General features: G+C 41.9%; 1 protein-coding gene, 1 non-coding gene and 1 pseudogene across 2 annotated transcripts; 2 read left to right on the top strand and 1 right to left on the bottom strand.

Moving 5' to 3' along the window:
• Nucleotides 1–5,697: 5,697 nt before the first annotated feature.
• LOC136462141 (small nucleolar RNA snoR128) lies at nt 5,698–5,798 on the top strand. Its single transcript, XR_010760660.1, has one exon. It is a non-coding gene; the product is annotated as a small nucleolar RNA snoR128 (small nucleolar RNA).
• Nucleotides 5,799–6,744: 946 nt separating this feature from the next.
• LOC136458169 (universal stress protein A-like protein) lies at nt 6,745–8,129 on the bottom strand. Its single transcript, XM_066458153.1, has 3 exons — nt 7,675–8,129; nt 7,299–7,524; nt 6,745–7,089 (listed from the first exon to the last, which is right to left on the bottom strand). The coding sequence occupies exons 1-3, from the start codon at nt 7,862–7,864 to the stop codon at nt 7,008–7,010; spliced, it is 498 nt and encodes a 165-aa protein (XP_066314250.1). The 5' UTR covers nt 7,865–8,129; the 3' UTR covers nt 6,745–7,007.
• A 6,011-nt stretch (nt 8,130–14,140) lies between these two features.
• Nucleotides 14,141–17,687, top strand: LOC136458167 (uncharacterized; annotated as a pseudogene).
• Nucleotides 17,688–22,395: the final 4,708 nt, after the last annotated feature.

Raw genomic sequence — 22,395 nt, 5'->3', positions numbered from 1 at the left:
TTCTTCCCCAATGACTCTCATTTCTACTTGATTGCCTCGCACATAGCCACACAGTCGATGGAAAATAAAACAAGGGACTAGAATGGATATTTTATTTCCTGTGAAATGGCTAGCATGCTACAGGATCCCAAAGGAAAGGGTTAGATGATTTCACCATTCCAAACACTCACAAGGATTTTCTTTCCTCTATTTTAGATTCCTACAATTTTCCTTTGAAATTAATTCAATCCAATTGGGCCTCAATGCTTTTAGACTTGAGGCTTGCTATGGTACTCCACTTAGACAGTTATCCTCTAGTTGGGCTTGCCTCGGTGGCAGGCTAGCTTGGGAATGGGCTCGGGATCGAGCACCGCAATGGGATTTTTTCTTATTAACAGAGGTGGGCACTATAGCTCTTGCTCCCATGTGTATTCTTCGTTAACAGTGCAAACAACAAAGGCGGGCACTGTGGCCGCCTCTGTGAAATGATTTTGCCCATCCCTGAATATCTATTCTATACTAGTGTTATTTGCTAGTAGATGCTCTTGTTATATGTTATAATTAATGTATATTAATGACCAAGTGACTTTGACGGTAACACAAGTGTTATGTATCACATCATACATCTATTTAGTATGAACATGCTTTCCACTTGATCCTGTTCGTGTCACTTGATCCTATCTGTACAAACATCATGTATCGTATATTACCACCTAAATTTCCATGTTGCATTATGCTCCATAATTCTTCGTATTAAAATTTACTTAAATTCAATAGTTGGTAGAACTTAATTATATAAAACGCATGGTGCATACAACCACGCATGTTGACATCTGTACTTTAAAAATTTATCCATGGTAGGGGGCCAACGCCTAGTGGTCGTAAAGATGATGGGCCTGTTCGGCAGGACTGAAAAATACTGTTCCGGCTGATTGTTGTGAGAGGAAAATACTGTTCTGGCAGGACGTGAACAGTGATTTCGTGAGGTGGCTGGCCAGCCAGCCAGCCGGCTACCAGCCAGCCGAACACTGCCGATGCTTCACCGTCACTTCTACATTGCTCGAATGATCAATATGGACTAATTATCTATTTAGATAGCGAGAGCTTCTACTAAAAAATAAAGACCAAAATGAGTCCATCAAGATTCAAATAATTTCAAGCTAGGCACGATAAGATAGAACATGATTTTAGAATAAAATTTGAAACTAGTTTCATAATTATCCGAGCTAAAACAAAAAAAAACTATAAATTTTCTAAGATTAAACCATATTTTAGGTTTTTATTTGCTTTTTTCCATGTAAAAAAAATTAGATATTTTTTTGAAAACATTTTTGATGGATTTTTTTGGATATTTTTTAAAAATATTTTAGTCAGATTTACCTCTTGAACTTTTAATTTAGCCGATTTAAATTTTTCGCAACTGACGTGACACTATGCAAGTAAAAGTTACCATCAAAATCATTTAAACAAACTATTTAAAATTGAGGGTTAGAAAACCCAATGAGATTTATAAATAAGGAAGGAAATTGGACGGTCGTGGAAGTTGAAGGCGGTCGAAAGCAACCTTCAGGGCTCCTTTGGATGTTAGGGAGAGAAAAGCACGTGCTTTTGAATCCCACAGGGGATTCCTCCCCTGTATTTGACACCCACTCCCCTGCCGGGAGGAAATTCCCGACGACCATTTGGGAGACATGGGGATTAAAATCCCCTCCAACTAAAAAAATCAGTAAATTCAGAAAAAATCAAAGAATTCAAAAATGTTGCTCCAATCCACAAAATTAGTACCATGGATATAATTTCTCTAGTACTACATATTAAAAAGGTCATCTACAAATTCACTTGTCACAACACTCTTGCACTGATAAAGTAATAAAAAAACTGCCTAACTTGATCCAAGAGAAGGCCCGGTCCTCAACCAAGGATGAACACAGGTTAAACTGACAAGGTAATCAACAACTAGACAAGTACAAAACTACTGAAATGTCCACTTGCAGCCATCACAACCAGCAGGACAACAAAAGAGCCCTCCTCCCCCTGCAAATAGATGAAAGGAGAAGTTATTATTGATTGAGAACACAGGATAATGTGGTAGAAATCTGGAAAAAAAGTCACATAAGCTACATGTTAACAATCTATTACTTGGACCGTGAGGCAATCACGGTAAGCTACCATCAAACTATGACTTGATGAAAATTCAGCTAGGTCCGAAACTGTGCCTACTGTAAAAGCTAACCACTAGCTGAAAAAGAACAAGGAAAAACTAACTGAAGTGTACTAAACACAAGCTGCAAACAAAGAGGAACCAAATGCACTACCACTGGCTGACGAACTACAGAGCAAATACAAGACATTTAGATAGACATACTGCTACAGCTAGGACAAAAGCAAATTCAGGTGAACTAAGTACGTGCTGGAATTAAGAGGAACAGGCAACACTATTGCAAGAAAAAATATAATCACACAAGTTCAGACTTGTACCGACAACGATAGGAATACAGAGAAGCTTTGAACTGACTGAAAAACGGAGAGTGCAGCTAATTCAGACAACTTACAAAAACAGAGATACCAATGCAGAACTGCTACTGCACCCTAAATGCATTTCAGAAAAGATAAAGGAGTACAAGAAAAATAAATACTGCATACCTCTAGAACTCAACGAAATCGAGTTAAACTCGACTGAATGAAAACTGAACTGCAGAACTCAACTTATGTATTTATAATTTTAAAAATTAAGCTAGCTGACATAACCAGCTATAACCTGCGACACAAACTGAACTGCAGAGGGGTCAAGTTAGACTCCAGCTGCAACCAGTGTTTTCCTAAACGCTAAACGGTAAACAGTCGGTCACCTACCGTTTAGCCATTATTCGGGCAAAACGTCCCATTAAACGGGCTAAACGGCCAATTAAACGGGGTAAACGGGTGATTAAACGGAAACGGCGCACCACCGTATAGCGTTTACACGGTGTTTAAACGGGCTAAACGACCATTTAGACGAACAGTGGCTGCAACCAGCAAGAACTAAACTAGATCTTATTCAGAAAACTAAATCAGACAAATGCACAAGAAATATTTTAGCTAAATGCATAAGAAATCAGACTAGATCACATGTAGCAATACTAATTTCAGCAATACTAATTTATCCATCTCATGTAGCAGTACTAAATCAGAAACTATTTCTTGTGATCATCGGAAGAAACTATTTCTCCATCTATTTATTTGTGCTCAGATGTACAACCATAAACATTAGTGTATTAGTAGCAATATACAGTACAGTCATCAACCGACCTTCATCGCTTACCTCAGAGCAAAAGATGATACTTATTCTCCATTTAAATGACAAGAATCATTCACGCATTAGAGAAAATATGAATTGGAAGTAGTATTTCCTTGTTGAGCTATTTCAACAATTATTTCTGAAATGATAGACTTATTTTCCCCCTCTTAGTACTTAATTATATCAATAACCAGCACTCTGATTATCAGATGACATAAAAAACTTACACAAGAGCATTAAACTTTCCAGCACATGGAATCACCTAAAACTAGTAATCGAAAAGAGGTAACAATGTAAAGCAGGCAAGCAGGTAATAGAGGAAGGTTTCATAATGTATGATCTTCAGGTTAAACAAATTGTAGTGGAGTGGGGAGCAGTGGTACAGATTTCTTAAAATTTATTCAAACTAAAAAAATCAATAGAAACTGTAGGGGTTTAGGGGGCTCTTGCCAGATCTAAACTCACAAGTACACGCTAGGGCTAAGAACATCAGACAAGCAAAGAAAACACTACCAGGCCCTTTAATTTGAATGGGGAAAATAGATCTCAGTAGCTCACAAACAAGAATACGTAGTACAAGGATTGTGCTTGTACCTCGGATAGGGTCGGAGGATGACGAGGGGAGGGGAGCGGCGTTTCTTCCAAGCCGATGGAGTGCGCGGCGTTGCTTCCCGGCGGATGGAGAAGCGGCGCTGCTGGTATGAAGGGAATCAGGGCGGTGAGCAGAGGGACGTCGGCGTTTCTTCCGGGAGGATGGAGTGCGCGCCACTACTGGTATGAAGGGAGTCAGGGCCGAAGGGAGATGGGGACGAGTGGCGTACGAGACTGGAAGTGGCGGCGCTCAAACCCTAGCTGCCATGCCTCTCCATCCTTTGCGAGTCAGAGGCAGTCGACGAAACGAGCGAGCGAAGCGGAGAGGCGACGGGAGACAGAAACACGACTCGGGAGATGATTTTTTATTCCCCCGCGGATCGACGGGGAACGGGCTGACAAGGCACGGGTCTTTCTTAGCGCAAGGGGTATCCAAACAGCAACGCGGAATGGAGGAGGATGCTGCTCCCACGGGCCTCGCGCTACCCGTGGATGAGGCAGGGATACCGGCGGTATCGGGGCATCCAAAGGAGCCCTCATATACAGAAGGAAACCTATTCCAGGAGTCCATCGGGCCGTCGTCGTAGTCCAAAGGCCCATAATTGTAATCCCCAGCAGGCCAGGATTACGCAACCCGGCCTGCTTTGCGATGCGTGCAAACCCGTCATCTCACGATCGGAGTGAGGGAAGGCACCGAGGTCAACATGGTCATTTAGCACACGCCCTGCCTCCCTTACATAACCCTCCCCTCATCGCCACTCGCAAAAACCCTAGCCGCCGCCAGACCATTCGTTGCTCGCGACCCCTCGCTTCGGTAACTCTCCGGCACCCTGCTCGATCAGATCCTACTAGGTGTGTTGTTTGTCTTTACCGTCAATCCACCTCTCTAATTCGTGCTTTGTTGGCAGGGATCCGTAAAAGATGGCCAAGTCGAAGAACCACACGGCGCACAACCAGTCGTACAAGGCGCACAAGAACGGCATCAAGAAGCCCAAGCGCCACCGCCAGACCTCCACCAAGGGGGTAAGATAATTTACTCCTCATGTTCCTCTTCCGTTCGATTAATTGTGCAGCTGCGTCAGTGTGGTTATTGGTTGATCCCAGAATCATGTAATTGCCGACTTTAATGGTTGTTCCGGATAGGTGAAATCCATCTAGGTTGTGAAGTTGGTTCGTTGATGCTAATTTGCTTTTGGCATGGTCCGTTATAGTGCCGTGCAAGTAGTGGCTCATATGCTCACGGTACTAGCTATAGCTAATGTTGTTAGTCATTTCTAGGATGAAAGATATGTAAGCCATTTGCGAAGTCACAACTTGGTGCGGTGATGAGAAGTTCTCTGATTTTCTGAAGGGTCCTATTGCAATCAATTATCAAAAGGATTTGTGCATAGTTTTTTTTTATCTGAACCCACTAAGGCCTTGTTTGGATACTCCCGTATTCATCTCAATCCACATGTGTTGGGGTGGAACTTGAACTAATTTACACCCCAATCCACCTCAACACATGTGGATTGAGGTAGATGTGAGGTTATCCAAACAGTCCCAAGTTTTCTCCGACCGTTTGTCTCGAAGGGTTGTTATTGCTCTGCTAGAATTTGTTTCTACTTGTGATTTGAAAACATATTTAGTGCCCGTTTACTGCTATGGTGTGTATGAGTTCTTGCAGCTAGTATTTTTCTTGTCTTTGTTGTATAAATAATCTTCATAATGTTTTTGTTCGTGTTGGTCCAGTTGATCAGCCTAGTATTTTACTTTTTTTTAGTACCCTAGTATTTTACTAGTGTATTTGGAGACTACTTCGAAGTTGTATTTGATTTTTCATCTCCAGAGTTCTGATGAGGTTGAGGTTGTTGCTATGATGAGACATAATAATACCTTCTGAGGGCAGATTACTGCTCTATGAACCTGGGAAATATTCTTCATATTTCATCCTGAGCGGTTACCTGAGCAACTGCACAACCTTAATCCTGTTGTGCTTCACTTAGGATGCTATTTGTATTGACATGCAACACAACTGTTACTTTTGCCATTTTTCCATCTCCACCGGCAGCTTGAGATGCATATTGGTTTTTGCTCTCAACTAACCTTTTGCTTTGACATTTTGCAGATGGACCCCAAGTTCCTGAGGAACCTGAGGTATTCAAGGAAGGGCAACAAGAAGAGTGGTGAGGCTGAAGCTGAGGAGTAGGAAGGAATGCATGGTTGTGTTTCCTCTGTTTTAGCTCAGTTCTACCTTTAGGATCTGGAGTTTTTGCTAAAGATGGAACTTAAGTGTTGTTAATGTATGATGGCAAGGACCTTTTGATGCCAAGTGTTATTATGATAATTATGTTTTGAAGTTCATGCTACCTTTTGAATTACGGTTTACTTTCTATTCTGTGTTCATTATTTTTGCCCTTGGTAACTATAATTAGATTTCTGGATTGCCTCTGGGTTTTTAGGCTATTTGCATTGGAGGCTAACCTATTTGAGGGGTGGCTTAATGTTTTATTTTGCGTGGATCGAGTGTTAAGCATTGCCCAATGCCATTGAAGTTAGGTTTCTACAGTTTGACACCTCTGCGGCTGCTGCTTAGGTGCTCGGGAAACAGTTACCTGATGGTTGAGTGGATGAACTGGCGCCACTATGCGAGGCATCAGTTGAAGATGTGAAATTTGGTGGTGATGGGCATGAAACACATGGAGACTTAGATGAGTGGAGCTTGCTTGAAGTCTGGAACTGTTAAAAGTTGCTGCATTTGTTATGTGGAGCAGAGCAGGGTTTTAATATAACCATGTTAGCAGGAACAAACTGCTAAGGATAAACAACCAGATTATTCAGATTTCAGAGATGCCTAATCGCTCATCGAGGCAACCAAAGGTTAAGGAAGCTCTCAATCAGCTGAATATGAATGACGCTTTTCTCTAAACAATAGTTGCAAATGCAAGAGCTTATATATAAAGTACAGTAATTGGGGAAATAATCTTTCTTAACATCTTATTCCAGCAGAAAAGTAGTGCTTGGATCATTGTTGGTGAACTACAAAAGACACTGCCATGCAATGAGATGCGAAATATGTACATATATGATGTCACATACTCGCCATTGCACATTGGCTAAGCTGTAGCTTGCCATGGCACATTGGCTAAGCTGCAGCGTAAAGTGCGATGTGAGGAGCATTCTACTCCTTGGGCCTCTTGACGATGAGGACCGGACATTTGCAGTTCTGCGCGCAGTGGTTGCTGACGCTGCCCAAGAAGGCCCTGCAGCAATGTTCAATTGAAACGAAGATAAAAGAGTGAGTAGATTGCTGCTGCAGAGGGTTACTCAACTTATGTACTAATCCTTATCTGAAGCAGAGGGAAACAAAATATCTGATGTTACTCAACCTGTGTACTAATCCTATCCGTTGTAGGGTAGTTTTGAACAAGGAGAGGAAAGCGACTCTTAGCATGTGTCAGTGTCAGCTCACCTCTGGATGAAGCCGTAACCATGGCTGCCCATGACGAGCAGGTCCGGGGCCATCTTGTCGGCGGCGTCGCAGATGACGTCCCGCGGGTCCCCGCTCTCCACCATCGTCTCCACCTTGACGTGCGGGAGGTCGGCGCAGACGCGCTTGGCCTTGTCGACCGCCGCCGCCGAGACGGCGTTGGCGTGCCTCTCGACGCTCGCCAGCACGTCCGAGGTCATCATGTACCCTGCAGGCAGAGGCAGGGGCAGGCAGGCCCCAGGTCATCAGCGCCTCTTCCATTCTAAGGCTTGTGAGCTTGAACGCGCGGCCCGACTGGCCGGCTCCATGTGGTCTGGAGAAATCTACAACTGCAGTCTGCGGTAGTAGTAAGTCATACCTGCGCTGTCCATGGCGGCGTAGACCGGGCGCGGGCGGCGGGCGTGGACGAGCAGCAGCGTGTCGCCTCCTGCCGGGGAGACGACGTTGGCGAGGCACCAGTTGAGCGCGTGCAGGCTCTCCTCGCCCTCGTCCACGGCCACCATGATGCGGCGCCCGGCACCGGAGGCGGCGACGGCGGCAGTTTCCATGCAGGAAGCACTAGATCGGTGAACGATTGTTGCAGGGGCTGTGAACTGTGAACTGAGAACAATTAACTGGATGCTAGTATTGACTGAGAATTGAGGAGACCAGTCTGCTTTAAAAAAGAAGAGCCGTCGACCGTCGTGCTGCACGGTGCACGGCAGCTGCGGCGCCTGGCTGGCTGCCCCCGTCTCCGTGCGACTCTGCCCTGGGTTTGCGGCGACCGCGGCCGCCGCTGGGTTTTCTCCTCAGCCTCACCCGGTTTTTCTCGTTTCCCGAAATGCCCATGCCATCTGTATCTAGTGAGTCAGGCAGGTCCGTCCCTATCCAAAACCAAGGAAAGTCATTATTATTGTAATTGAGCAATTAGAAAAGTCGTCGTCGCCGGCGGGACACGTGGCGCCGCTGTGGAGGGCAGCCGTGACAGTGAGCCCTTTAGTTTTAAAATTTTTTCTCAAAAACTGCTATAGTACCCATCACATCGAATCTTACGATACGTGTATGTGTATTAAATATAGATGAAAAAAAACTAATTATACAGTTTGGTTGGAAATTACGAGACGAACATTTTGAATCTAATTAATCCATGATTAAATATTAATTATCAAATAAAAACGAAAATAATATAATAGCCTAAATTCTAAAATTCAGCCAACTAAACAGAGGGGAGGGGACGGGCGGAAGGAACGCCACGTACGCGTGTCTCTGGAAGACCCGTGCGTCACGTCACTCCTCTAACGAACGTTCTATAGCCTGGAGAGTGGAGACCCTGGACGGTGGGCCGACGACATGACGACGTGCGGCGGCCGGAGCGCCTCGGTATCATCCGACGTGTCGGCGTTCATCCACTCCCGTAGTAGTAGTAATATAATCAATCCATGCCGTTCCAAGGCTGGTGGACTCTTTATGGCCTCGTGCTCCCGCTGTTGTTAAGCCACTAAGTTTTTTTCTTATTTTTGAATTATTAATATTATTAAATACAGTGTTATGTCAATGTTCTTTTAGATTTTCCGCCAAAAAAATTCTTTTTAGATAGCTTGTTATGTCTAATAAAAAAATAAAGGTTGAAACCATTGTACTTCCCGTTCTTAATATACTCCTCTTATTGTAAGTCCTTCTCACTTCTTTAAATATATAGTTTTGCTATGTACCTAAATATTATGCTTGGATACGTAGCAAAAGCTACATATTAAATCAGAACGACTTATAACTTGAAATGGGAGGGGTACTTCATAATAAAAATGGGTTCCAAATAACATTCTAGGAGGACATAGTTGGAAAACTCAGTTTTGAACGAATAATATCCGTCTATATAACATCGCTAGCTATAAGCATGTTACTCTAGTCCAGATATTTAGTACATCACCTCTATATCTCATGGATATATGTAATTTCATTGGATCTAAATCAGTAGCCTAGAATGAACTTTTTCTCACATTGCTAATACCAGGCTTTCACAAGAGCACACATGTTTCACTAAAACTTGGAACCTCTCGATGAAATCACATTATTCGGCTTTGATTCACTTAGATATTCCTGACTTAAACAAAACCATTTGGAAATTAAAGGTTCTATTAAAGATGTTTTTTTGGTATCTTCGTGGATGATTGATTCTAACAAAAAGATAACTTGACCAAATGCAATTGGCAAGCAGAGAAAAATGTTGCTTTTGCGACAAAATAAGATAATTAAGCACCTCTTCTTTGAATGTCATTTTGCCATGTGGTTTGGGGCTGCATACATGTTGCTTTATGGCTTCCTTAACCTCGTAGTAGTTTTCGAATGTTTGGGAGTTGGTTTCAGGAGTTTGAAAGAGATTTAAAATCTTTAGTTTTGTTGGGACAGCAGGTACTTGTTGGTTGTTTTGGTTACGTAGAAACGATTTGGTGTTTGAAAGAAACATTATTCCTTTATGTGTGGTACATTCGGTTATCCATTTGCTTCACCACATAGGTTATCCTCTAAAAGGTTACTTCATCATGGGCTTTGGTTGTGGGTGTGGCGACATTGCAACAATTGATAGAAGTGGTCACGGTTATTTTCTGCCAAGCAAATGAGTGACGAATTAGTCTTAGGACTGATAGTTATTAGAGTGCCACAGCTTGTTTTTGTGTTTGTTTAGACTGTATGGTTTTATATAGAGGATGGAAGTGAGTTAATGATTATTGCAACTTAATATAATGGTTGTGAATTAGTAAAATCGTTTTTATAAAAAAAATCTTAATGTACTTGTCACTTTTATCTAGCAACTTTGATCCTATGTTTTTTTTACAGAAGAGTTTTGATAGTTCAACGTATACAAAACTAATGAAGTATATTTAACATGCATGATGCAATACGTTGATAATAGCACTTGTCGCCTATACGTTAAAATGCAACAAAACGAGGACACGGTAGAGTAATAGAGGGCAACAGAATCAGCGGTGCAGCTGAATTCACTTGATCTTCATCGGTGTGCCTCGCCGGTTGCGGTAAAACTCTTGCCGTCTTTTTTTTTAAAAAAAAAAGAAAAACAATACATTGAGAACAACTTTAGTCGCCTATATATATGCTATAAACCGAAACGAGGTAATAGAGAGCAACAGAATCTGCGATACAGCTGGTTTCATTTCATTTGATTATCATCGGTGCCTCGCCGGCCGCCGGTTGCTGGCTACTTAGCTATAGGCTCACAATCTTTGTTTGCAATAGTTTCCACAGATTGTGCTATTCTTTACTAAAAAAAGGTACGGTACCTAGCAGGTTCGGCAGCTAATGTAGGCCTCGTTTAGATTCGTTGCAGGAGGATGTTATATGGGGTGTTCGGATACTAATAAAAAAATAAATTATAGAATCCGTCAGTAAACCGCGAGACGAATTTATTAAGTCTAATTAATCCATTATTAGCACATATGTTACTATAGTACTTTATTGTCAAATCATGAACTAATTAGGCTTAAAAGATTCGTCTCACAAAGTAGTCGTAATATGTGTAATTAGTTATTTTTTTAATTTATATTTAATATTTCATATATATGTCGATGTGATAGAGTATAAACGATGCCGTAGAGGCTTAAACCAATCACCGGTACAAGTAGATAGTAGTAGGAGATAATAACCAAGTCAAAGGTTAAGAGTTGGATGACACTCCTAGTCTACTACTACTATGTCCAGTTGTGCATGGCCTGCATCTCTCGGATTTTTTTTATTTTTAATCTTTTTTATTCAATATTTTAATAATAACCTCTTCTAAAAAATTACGGATATGATACTTTTGATCACTGCTAGTGAGGCTGGTATGATCAAATAATGTTGTTCGCACCATATGCGTTGGTGCGACAAGATGTGTCCACGTTGGACGACATTTTCGACATAGAAAACCTTGTCCCACCACTCCTGCTTGCGTAACAGTGTTGTTGTGTCGCGTCACTGTGAGTGGCGTGACAAGACTAAAACTTTGAAAAATCATAACTCTTTAATATGGCGTCGGATCAAGATGAAATTCATATGAAAGTTGTAACTCTCGACGAGATCTACAACTTTTTAGTTTTGAATTTTTTTTTTCATTTGAGGACGTCAAGAAGATGCTCAAAAAATTAATATAAAATTTCATGACCATAATAATCGCTTAGAAAAATAATATCTTTTTTTGTATGTTGTCAAATGAAGATATTTTTTACATCAAAGTTGTAGCTCTCAATTAGATCTATAACTTTGTAGTTTTTAGTTTTTACATTTGAGATCGTTAAGACCTACAAAAAAATAATATATAATTTTAGCAGTGTAATAATCTTATACTAGCGTTTGTCGCATTAGAAAAATAATATTATTCTTGTATGATGTCAAATATAGATATATTTTATACCAAAGTTGTAGTATTTAATGAGATCTACAAGTTTCAAGTGAAAAGTATTTTTATGCTACACCAGAAATGAAATATACTCCCTCCGTTCCTTAATTTAAGCCATATAGATTTCTAAAGAAAATTCCAAAATATAGGTATATATCAGCTCCCACGTCGATTAGTTTGGAAACTTTCCCACCGTACATAGCACATGCCCCAACCAATCCCTTAGATTTAGGAATCAATCTGATTGAGAGAGAGAAGATGGCCTGATTTTCCTTTTTTCCTTGGTCTCACGTCCTTCCCCAAGCCGTGCGTTAATATTGGTGCTAAAAACTATATTGGTGCCAAAATATAAGTGGTGAAACATGATTAATATGCTATTAAATTTTGTATTATTTTTTTTATATCTTAACTATCTCAAATGAAAGACTTCAAAATTAAAAAGTTGTTGATCTCATAGGTAGCTACAACTTTAATATAAGAAGTATCTTCGTTTGACACCAAACATGAAAAAAAATATAATTTTAGTAGAGCGACCAGACCTAGTGCATGATTATTAAGCTGCCGAAATTTATATTATTTTTTCCTGCATCTGAACGACTTCAAATGTAAAAACTAAAAACTACAAAGTTGTAGACCTAATTGAGTGCTACAACTTTGATGTAAAAAGTATCTTCATTTAACAACATATAAAAAAATATTATTTTTCTAATGCGACAAGCACTAGTACTTGATTATTATGGTCCTGAAATTTTATATTAATTTTTTGAGCATCTTGACGTCCTCAAATGAAAAAAAACTCAAAACTAGAAAATTGTAGATCTCGTCGAGAGCTACAACTTTCTTATAAATTTCATCTTCAACCGACGTCATATTAAAGAGTTATGATTTTTCAAAGTTTTAATCTTATCATGCCACTCCCGGTGGCACGAGCGGGAGTGACATGACAAGGGTTTTCACATCGAAAACGTTATCCAACGTGGCACATCTTATCGCGTCAATACATGTGGCGCGACAACGTTATTCGGTCATGCCGGCCCCACTGACGGGTCTAAAAGGGTTAGATCTGAATTTTTTTAGATTGGCTATTATTAAAATATTAAATAAAAATGATTAAAATATAAAAATTCTCCGCGTCTCTCCCTGGCCGATGATAGTGTGTGTGTGTATATATATATATATATATATATATATATATATATATATATATATATATATATATATATAGAGGGAGAGAGAGAGAGAGAGAGAGAGAGAGAGAGAGAGAGAGAGAGGGGGGGGGGGGGGGGGGGGGGGGGGGAGTACATATAGCTGGTGCCTGTTGACATGATTCTCCACATCGGTGTGACGATAGTGCCACACTAAATTAACCTGTGCGTGGCCGACCAGATTAGTTGGTCGCCAGCTCGATCTGCCCTTGGAACATACATCCTCCTTGGTCCTAAAAAAGAACATCCTATCCTCGCCTCTGGCCAGTGGGTCCTACCACCACAAGCACAAGGTTTCAAATGGACTACTGTTGGCTCCTATTACTATGTTCAACAGTAGGCTAGGAACATTAAAATTTTCGATCAGTGTTCTCAGCAATGCTTATTAGTCATGATATAGTATTTTTCTCTCGCAACAAAATAGCATTAACCGACTTATAAACCACAGAAACAATCGAGCGAACATGTGTAAATTGGGGGGAGAGAGAGAGAGCGCGCTGAACGGGTAAGGAAACCTTTGCAATGCAACGGTAGGATTATGAATTGTCGATGGAATAATGTGACAGACAAGTAGAGATGAGCAAAAACGAGAGCCGCTTCACTGTTTTGGCATCTAGCGTTGGTCATGTACGAACTCTTCTTCTCTAAAAGTGACTAGAACCACTCGATTGGCCACCAAGAAGCATCATATCCCAGCTCGGCTGTTCGCTGACTGTTCCTAGACGAAAGGTTCACCAGGTTGCACAGCTAATAAATCAAAATCGATCGACTACTCTTTTGCGTGCCTAATGGTTTTGGTATATTTTTTTTTCTCCCTCTTCGATTTGCCACCTCCGAAATTCGTCACTTTAGTTATTTCATAAGTTAAACTTCATTAACGTTCTCTTGGATTTGACGCATTGTTGTTGAAGTCTCAGTTTTTTCGATTTTGCGTCTCTGCGATCAGAATTAGAGGGCGATTCTTCGATCTAGTCCGTGCAAATTTGCGCTTCTACAATTTTTCTGACGATCCGATGATTCTGATAGTATATAAACACCTGTGATCTGACTATAACCTTAGATCTTGGATGCCTAATTTCTTATTAAGAAATATGCTTCAAAGAGTCGGTTTTAAAATCGGAGTAGAGTACCACACTACCGTTCGCATCAAGGAACGAAGTCTGAGTACTACTGCCTATACACACACGCATGGCAGTATGGCAACAAATTTATTCATACAAACAAACATGTAACGTATCACGCAGAACGGCAGGCGCAGGGACGCATCTGCATCGAGCCCCCCAGATCGCAGATCGGTGGTCCGCCGCACCGGAGGAAGCTAGCCAACTGGAGCCATGCCTGCCGCGGAGGGCCGGGACTAGCTAGGAGCTGTCGTGGCCGTTCCTGGTGCCGGTGGGCCCCACCTCGCTTCCCTTTGCCTTTCCTTCCTTCCTTCCTCCAGATTATTTAATTTAAAGTCATTTCCGTTGCGTTCAGGCCCGCGAGCTAGGGAGCAAAGGCAGAGTAGCCAACAACCAGAGGGACACAGAGAACGCGGATCGAGAGAGCGAGGAGGAAGAAGATGGAGCAGGAGGAGGCGTGCTCGTCTTACTGCTCCTCTTCGCTGCGCCAGTGCAGGATTTGCCATGACGAGGAGGACCAAGCGGCGCTCCACCATGGAGTCGCCCTGCGCCTGCTCCGGCTCCCTCAAGGTATGTGCGTTGTGCTATGCGGCTATGCGCATCGTACTGATGGGCTCTCGAGTCTCGACCTTTTGCTCCGTTCTGTTGTGTCTCATGGATTCGCTTCGCCTGATGGTCACAAAGTCATCTGAATGATGTGTTCCTCGCGCCTGCAGTATGCTCACAGGGGATGCGTGCAGAGATGGTGCGACGAGAAGGGCAGCACCATCTGCGAGGTTTGCCTTCAGGTTTGTCGTTTGATCACCAATGATCCTTTCCGATTTCTTTGCCCGTTCACTGTTCCTCACTGTTTTATCCATGGAAGTTTCCCCTTCCATTAGCATGTTCGGTTGGCTGGTTCGTTTCGTCGCTGGTTCGTGGAGAAGTACTGCTGGCTGGTTTGTGTGAGAGAAAAATACTGTTCCGACTGAGCTTGAGTTGGACGAAAATTTAACTCGGGTGAAGTTTAAGAAATTTATATGATCATGAATTTGCCTCCGCCTTTCCCTGAACAAACTCAAATTCTGCATGGATGGCACGAGCAATGCTTTCGTAAAGACTATCTTCCTGAGCAATTCTCCCTTGTTGATCACAGCATGCAAGTGATAGATTTCTAGGATCCTCGAGATCAATCTAACCCCAAGTGCTTTTTTTTAGCAAAGTATTGTATCTTTCTCAGAGTCCAAGTAATCAAAGCTACGTAGGAGATAGGAAGGTCCCTCTGATGGTACTACTTGTGCAGTTTCGCCTTTTGTTTAATAACAGCCGTCTGGTGTTTTTTTTCTACTGACAGAACTTTGAGCCGGGCTACACCATTCCTCCCAAGAAAAGCCAACCTGCTGATGTCGCGGTGACCATCAGGTGTGCATCTCTCTCTCTCTCTCTCTCTCTCTCTCTCTCTTAACTGGGCAATGGTATTGATACGCGCATTAAGGCTATCGAACAAGGTGAATGTTGTGTTTAATTGTAGGTCGGTTCTAGCTGTTCCATAATTTTAAAAAAAAACTGTCATCAGAAGTCAGAACCTCACGCCAACAAGTGTGTGTCTGCCAATGTCCCTTGCTTTGCTGAACATCCATTTCGGCCATTTGATTCTTTCTTTCTTTTTCGTTTGGCATCCTCATCCTCATCTGAACCGAGTGGTCAAGTATGAGGGACTGGCTCTCTCGCTAAGTTGCTGACCTGACCAACCTATCTTTTATCTTCCATTGATTGATTAAATGGAATCTGCCAGCGAGACAAGCACTTAGACGACCAACCACCCGCTCCTCTTGATAGCTCATCGCATTCGTATACTACCACCAGCCAAATTCCAAGATGGCTGTCTGTGTGTCCATGGCATGGCCTGTATCACAGTCACAGGCGAACAAGCATTCTGATCAAACAGTGGTGCTGGTCAGGCACATTCCATTCTGGCAGCTGTCGCAGCATGTTATGTTCTTCAGGATTCCTGAGGCGGGTGGGGGGCTGTGTGGCTGCCACCTGCCAGGTGGGTCCGGCCGAGCTGTTCCCGTTAGTTAGCCAAGCCAACCACCGGTTGGGTCCCAATCATTGTATCGCCGCATGAGATGGCAGATAAGATGATATGATGCGGATGCCCTTGCACTGTTGCTGCACATCTGCTGGAGTAGACCAATGCGATGCAAGCCGTGCCCTGCACTCCACCCTGCTGTCCTGCACCGTTGGCACAGGAGTCAAGCCGTCCGTTCATCAGTAGTTGCTGCAGCACGACCAATCATTCGTCTGCAATTCTAATTGTAATGTGACTGGCGAAGACAAAAGTATGGCATTATCGGGTTCACAAAAAGAAGAAAATTTGTGGAATCTGTTGTCGAGCTGGGCTGTTCAGCAACCACCAGTACAGTTACTACCAGCCATTGCCTTTGCCATTGCCAACCACCACGCGCGTTGCTGATCTGTGCTTGCGTGGTGTATGTGCAGAGACAGCGTGGAGGTGCCCAGGCTGCAGTACGAGCCCGAGGAGGATGACGCGGCGTTGATCGGAGCCAGCGATCCGGAGTACGCCGAGTGCGCCCGCGCCGCCGGCAGGAGCGCGTCCTGGTGCCGCTCCGTGGCCGTCACGGTACGTGACTGACTGACAGAAAACCCAATCACATTTCCAGTTTCAGTTTCAGACCCTGCATCGTGTCTGAATTCTGAACTTGGCATTCTGCCTGTCCCTGCAGTTCACGATCGTCCTGCTGCTGAGGCACCTGGTCACCGTGGTGACGGTCGGAGCGGCCAACCAGTTCGCCTTCAGCCTCCTCACAGTGAGTAGTCCTACTCCACCTGAAAGAATATTCGTTCTTCGTTGGCTCGACTCAGTGGCGGACGCAGAACAGGATTGAAGGAGACTGGTCTCTTCTTCCTTCTCTCTCTATTTTTCTTCTTTCCTCCACCTCCTCTTCTCCCTCACCCTCTCCATATTTTCATTGATGCATCAACTGTAGGGGGTCTGGAGCCCCCCTAGCCTCCCTGTAGATCCGCCCCAGGCTCGACTGTAACACAACATTTGTTTCTTCCTTGGGTTGGAATGGAAGGTATACTTGTTGCGGGCGAGCGGGATCTTGCTTCCGTTCTACGTTGTCATGAGGCTCATCTCCGTGATCCAGCAGGGACAGAGGCAGTACCGCCTGCAGCTGCTCCAGGTTAGTCCATCGATTGCCACTTCTGAATAAATATCGTTGGGTGCTGGCTGTTCTGCTGGAGGGAAGCAACAGTTGGCGGAACAGGTACTAGGTTGCTGAATGTTTTTGCTTTGTCACCGACGACCTGTAATAATTCTGTATGTTGGGTGCTGCAGGAGCAGAGGAGACACGCGTTGAGATTGGCCCGGCTGCACGGTCAGGAACAGCAACAGCAGCAGCATGTCATCCTGGTTCGCTGAGGAACAAGGCATTCATCTAGTGTTCATAAATCAATCATTATATTCATTCATCATGTACAAGGTTGTAAAATGTACCGCTCCATTGTTCAGGCCTTCAGGGTGAACGCCTGAACGGGAAGCACGCAAAGAAAAGCATTGTTTACAAGCCACAAGCTTATGTACTACCTCATCGTGGCATTTCTAAAAACCTGAAAAAAAAATCTTGCTAAAAAGATCAACATATATAAATTTGTAAAAAGAAAAGGGAAAGAAAGCTGGCGTAATGTTGGATTTACCGATCGCCTCCATCTCCCCCTTTATATGAATGCACTGACGTCGTACTACCACCGCAGAACGTATAAATATAGGCGCACGACAGTGATCCTGTACAGATCCACCCACTTTATTCCCTTTTCACTTCAGATTCAGAGTTCAGAATATGATGGAGCCCATGCCTTTAAGCAATCGCCAGGAAAGCGGTGCATACTCGTACAAGACTACGTATATAGTAGCACAAGCGTATGCCTGGATAGATGTTTAACGCAAAACCCATTTGTGTATATAATAACTCATACAACCATAATATGCATTTGGCCTCTTGATAAATAAGTCGCCCACCTCTCAAACAATTTGTCCTATTGAACCTCCTAAACTAAATAAAAATAGCTATTCTGCTAATCGAACTTTTATATTAATGGTATTTTGTATTACACTACTACATGTGCTTTATTGTAAATATATAACTATAGACTTATATTTTCTATTGTTTATGTTGTATATTATTTTACTCAAAGAATATGTGGTCACAAATCATGCTAATATTTTGTTTCAGATAATAAAAATAGAAAATCATATTTCCTGTTGAAGTTTTTAAAACATCAGCAAAACCTCATTGAAATTTCACAATTTTAGCTAGTTTTGGGGGTGTCCGGAAAATTTCAAATGCCAAAATCGAAAGGGCTCTATTTGAGCAAACTATCTCTATAGCCATATTTCTAGGTGTAGAAACCAAATGGTCATGGCGAGATAATTACTTTAGGTCATCCCAAATTGTGGGGGTTTTCCCTTCCCATATGCCTAATTTGATGGATATTGTATCTTAATTTACAATTTATAATACACTGAGTTATTGGTAATCTCTGAATTGTTTGTTTAGTATTGCTCATCATCACAAATTGAAATTCATTAGTGCTTTACGTGGTACATGAATAATACTTTGTCGAGTAATATCTATAGGAATATTCTATCTCAAATAGAATGAGTTATATGCTACGCATATAAAAATATATATATTTTAAAAAAAATCTGGTAATACTAATATTATTGATTGTTAACGCTGAATATGTTTGAAGAATAATAGCGCTGAAAGTGAAAGACTTAACTCGGCATCAGCGTCGCATCACAACGTGGAAACAGTAACGTGCATTAAGGGGGGTAGCTTCAGATTATTAGACCGATGAGCATCCAAGGCGCAAAACTGTTGTGAACACATTTTCGACGTACATCTACTGTGAACATTGATCTAAAAAAACACGCGTACGCTACCAAGTTTTGGAATTGAAACTATGAGCACGTGGCGGTGGCAGGCTGAAAAGGAGTACGTAGCCGGTAAACGTGACCTCGGTCATGGAAATCAAATCCGCCCCACAAGGAATCTACTCCTTGTTTAGTTCGCGAAAAGTTTTTTCAAAAAATGTTACAGTATCCATCACATCAAGTCTTGCGATGCGTGCATGGAGTATTAAATGTAGATAAAAAAACTAATTGCACAGTTTGGTTGGAAATTGCGAGACAAACGTTTTGAGCCTAATTAGTCCATGATTAAACACTAATTGCTAAATAAAAATGAAAGTGTTACAATAGCTAAATTTTCAACTTTCCACCGACTAAACAAGGGCGTACATGGAGCAATTGTGACAAGACATAAATGACAAGCAATGAAGCAAGTTAAAGAGAGGCTGGCCCCTGGAACGGAGAAAGTGCCATGAATTTCAGCTCATGTTCCAGTTCCACTACGAACGCTCGGTGCGTCCGTCGGTCGGGCCGGGGACATGCAGCTTTATCTACCGCTGAAATTGATGCAATGCAATGCAAAGAGGACCACCACTATCGAGTCCAGTATGGGGCGAGGATATGGACCTATACAGACTGTTCGGCTGGGCTCACATATCAAATCAGCGGTAAATAATCCATGGTCATTTCAACTGAAACGAACAGAAGTCAGACCACGCAAGGCATGCAGGATCCCGGTCACCTGCGATTCATTCTCGATTCTTCCGCGCGACACGGCAGGAGTAGAGAAAACATTTGTTCAATGATATGTGGAAAATTTCGTCCATTTGGTATATATATGAAAACCTGTGAAGAGGCTTATCAACACCGCCAATCTTCGCTGGTGACCAGTCGGGAGCATCCCACGTGGGCTTTTATTGAAGTGTATTTTCATTTTCCTTTTGTTATTTTTTTTAAATAAATTCACTTATTCTTCCTGCAAAATATGGTTCTTTCTCTCTTTTTTTCTCAATAGGACTACAATATGTTGTATGATGTATTTTTATTGTTTCGATAGTACTCATGACATATTTCACGGTGTGTTTTGGATGATGATTTCTCTATAGGACTACAATTGTTCTATGATGTATTTTTTATTGTTTCAGTAGTACTCATGAGATGTTCTCGTGTATTATGCATGGCATGTTGCATGGTGTATTTTGAATTGTTCCATTATTCATCATATGTTCGATAGTCTATTTTTTATCATTCTAATATTGTTAACGAAATGTCCCATAGTGTACACTTTATCATTTTCCTTATATTCACGAATCACGAGTCATGAGATGTTCTATGATATACTTTTTATTGTTCAAAAATATTCATTAGATGATCTATGGTAGATTTTTTATTGTTCTCATATTATTTAGGAGATTTTTCATCGTGCATCATTTATATTTTGTTTTCTCCATTTTTATTTTTTATATTTAATTGTTGTTATTTTTGTACTTTTGATATATCTTTCATAGCATTTTTTCCTTGTATCCATATATTCCAAATTCACTTGTACTATTTATTTCTTCTATAATATAATAATAATATTCTTATAGTATTTATGAGGTGAAATCTGAATTTTTATTCATGGGATGTTTCCATGATGTATTATGTATTTTTTACATAGTATTTTTTAGATGTTTCATGATGTATTCTGAATTATTTTCTCAAAATATCCATGTTCCATAAACTGTGTATTTTCATTTTTTATATAGTATTCATGAGATGTTTCAAGATTAGTATTCATCGGATGTTTTGTGGTATATTTCAGTTGTTCCTCCTTTTTCTACTAGTGCACATGAATATTATGGAATATCATTCACCTGAACTTATATTTTTATTCTCCTAAATCTAAAATATTATTATCCTGGATCATAGAACCTTTTTTGAAGACGTAATATTGTGAACCTAGAATATTGTCCCTGCTTAACATTTTATTATGGACCCATTTTGTCCCTGCTTAACCTTTATTGTTACATGCAAAACATTTCATCGTGAACGTAGAACATTGTCACATGCTAAACTTACTATACGAACATTTTATCATGAACCTAGAACACACTGTCACATGCTAAACTTCCTATAGGAACATTTTATCATGATCCTAAAACATTGTCGTCCCAAAATGATAAGTGTAATTTGATCAGGAAAATTCAAATAAAATAGATTTTGACCATTACTTGTTCTTACAATGTATGCCGTAATTTGCTAAAGAATCAATATCATCTCAGGGACACTTTAAATACGAATTATTGATACATGTTTCATGTCCTAAATTATATATAATTTGAATAATTGTTGGTCACATTTTGTTCATTTGACTTTCCCAATACAAAATATTATTACTGTGGGGGATATGACTCCCCGGTATCCATAAGACAAGACATGAGCCACACCATCAGAGATGACCCAACCCACAAGATCAAGGCGTGCACGGCATTGGTCGACGTGCACCGCAAGATATTGTATAGTACCAAATATTCTACCCCTCCAGAGTATATAAGGAGAGGCAGGGGTCCCCTAGTCGACATCTACATACATCCTATATTCAATACAATACACCATATTCAATATAATACACCAAAGACATAAGACGTAGGATATTACGTCGATCAGACAACCCGAACCTGTCTAAATCGCTGTCTCTGCGTCTTGTGTCACCATCCGGTTCCTGATTACGCGCACCCCACCGACAAATCTATCTTTGTGGAGATACCCCTCGAAAACTACCGATGATATTTCGTTGACAATGACATCCACCGTGGGGCGTGTGCGTACTGATCCCACGAAGAACCAGATAGGAATTCTCTTCATCAACATCGATCGGCGCCAGCAGGAGTTCATGTCAGATGCGATCCGTTCTTTGGCCGATGCATGACAGCCCGGTGCCGTCACGCTTTCTGAGGTCAGAAGCCAGCACCTGGATCTCGGCGGCAGTACTGTACCAAATAGTACAAGCACGAGAATTCGACGGATCTACAGCGACGTACTGGAATCTAGCCAAGGGAAGGCTCCGCTTTCCTGATCGGAATCATCCAGCATGATGTCCCAGGGCGTGACGCCACCAGCGACGGCAACCATGGAGGCTAAATAAAGTAATCAAGATTCTGAACATACATGCATGCAGCCTGTTCGCTTCTGTAAACGATCGTAAATTTTTAGCCGGAAATATTGTTTTTCTCTCACACCAAATCAGCCAGCAGTAAATAATCCATGATACGATACGGCCTCCCGAACGGGTTGATGAACACTTGCATGTACGGCATCAAGCAGCATACATGTATTCAAGTCGGACTCGAGTTACATCGCCAGCTGTTTCCGTTTCAATGATCAAACAAGGACGCCGCCTGCTCGGAGGCGCTGCAACTGTTCTCATGGTCCTTCGCCGTGCAAGACCGCAAGATCTGGACGACGCAGCTCCGGATGCCGTTCG

This window comes from Miscanthus floridulus, chromosome 6 (genome assembly GCF_019320115.1).
Source record: "Miscanthus floridulus cultivar M001 chromosome 6, ASM1932011v1, whole genome shotgun sequence".
Taxonomy (NCBI): Eukaryota; Viridiplantae; Streptophyta; class Magnoliopsida; order Poales; family Poaceae; genus Miscanthus; species Miscanthus floridulus.
This window is presented reverse-complemented; position numbering and strand designations above follow the sequence as displayed.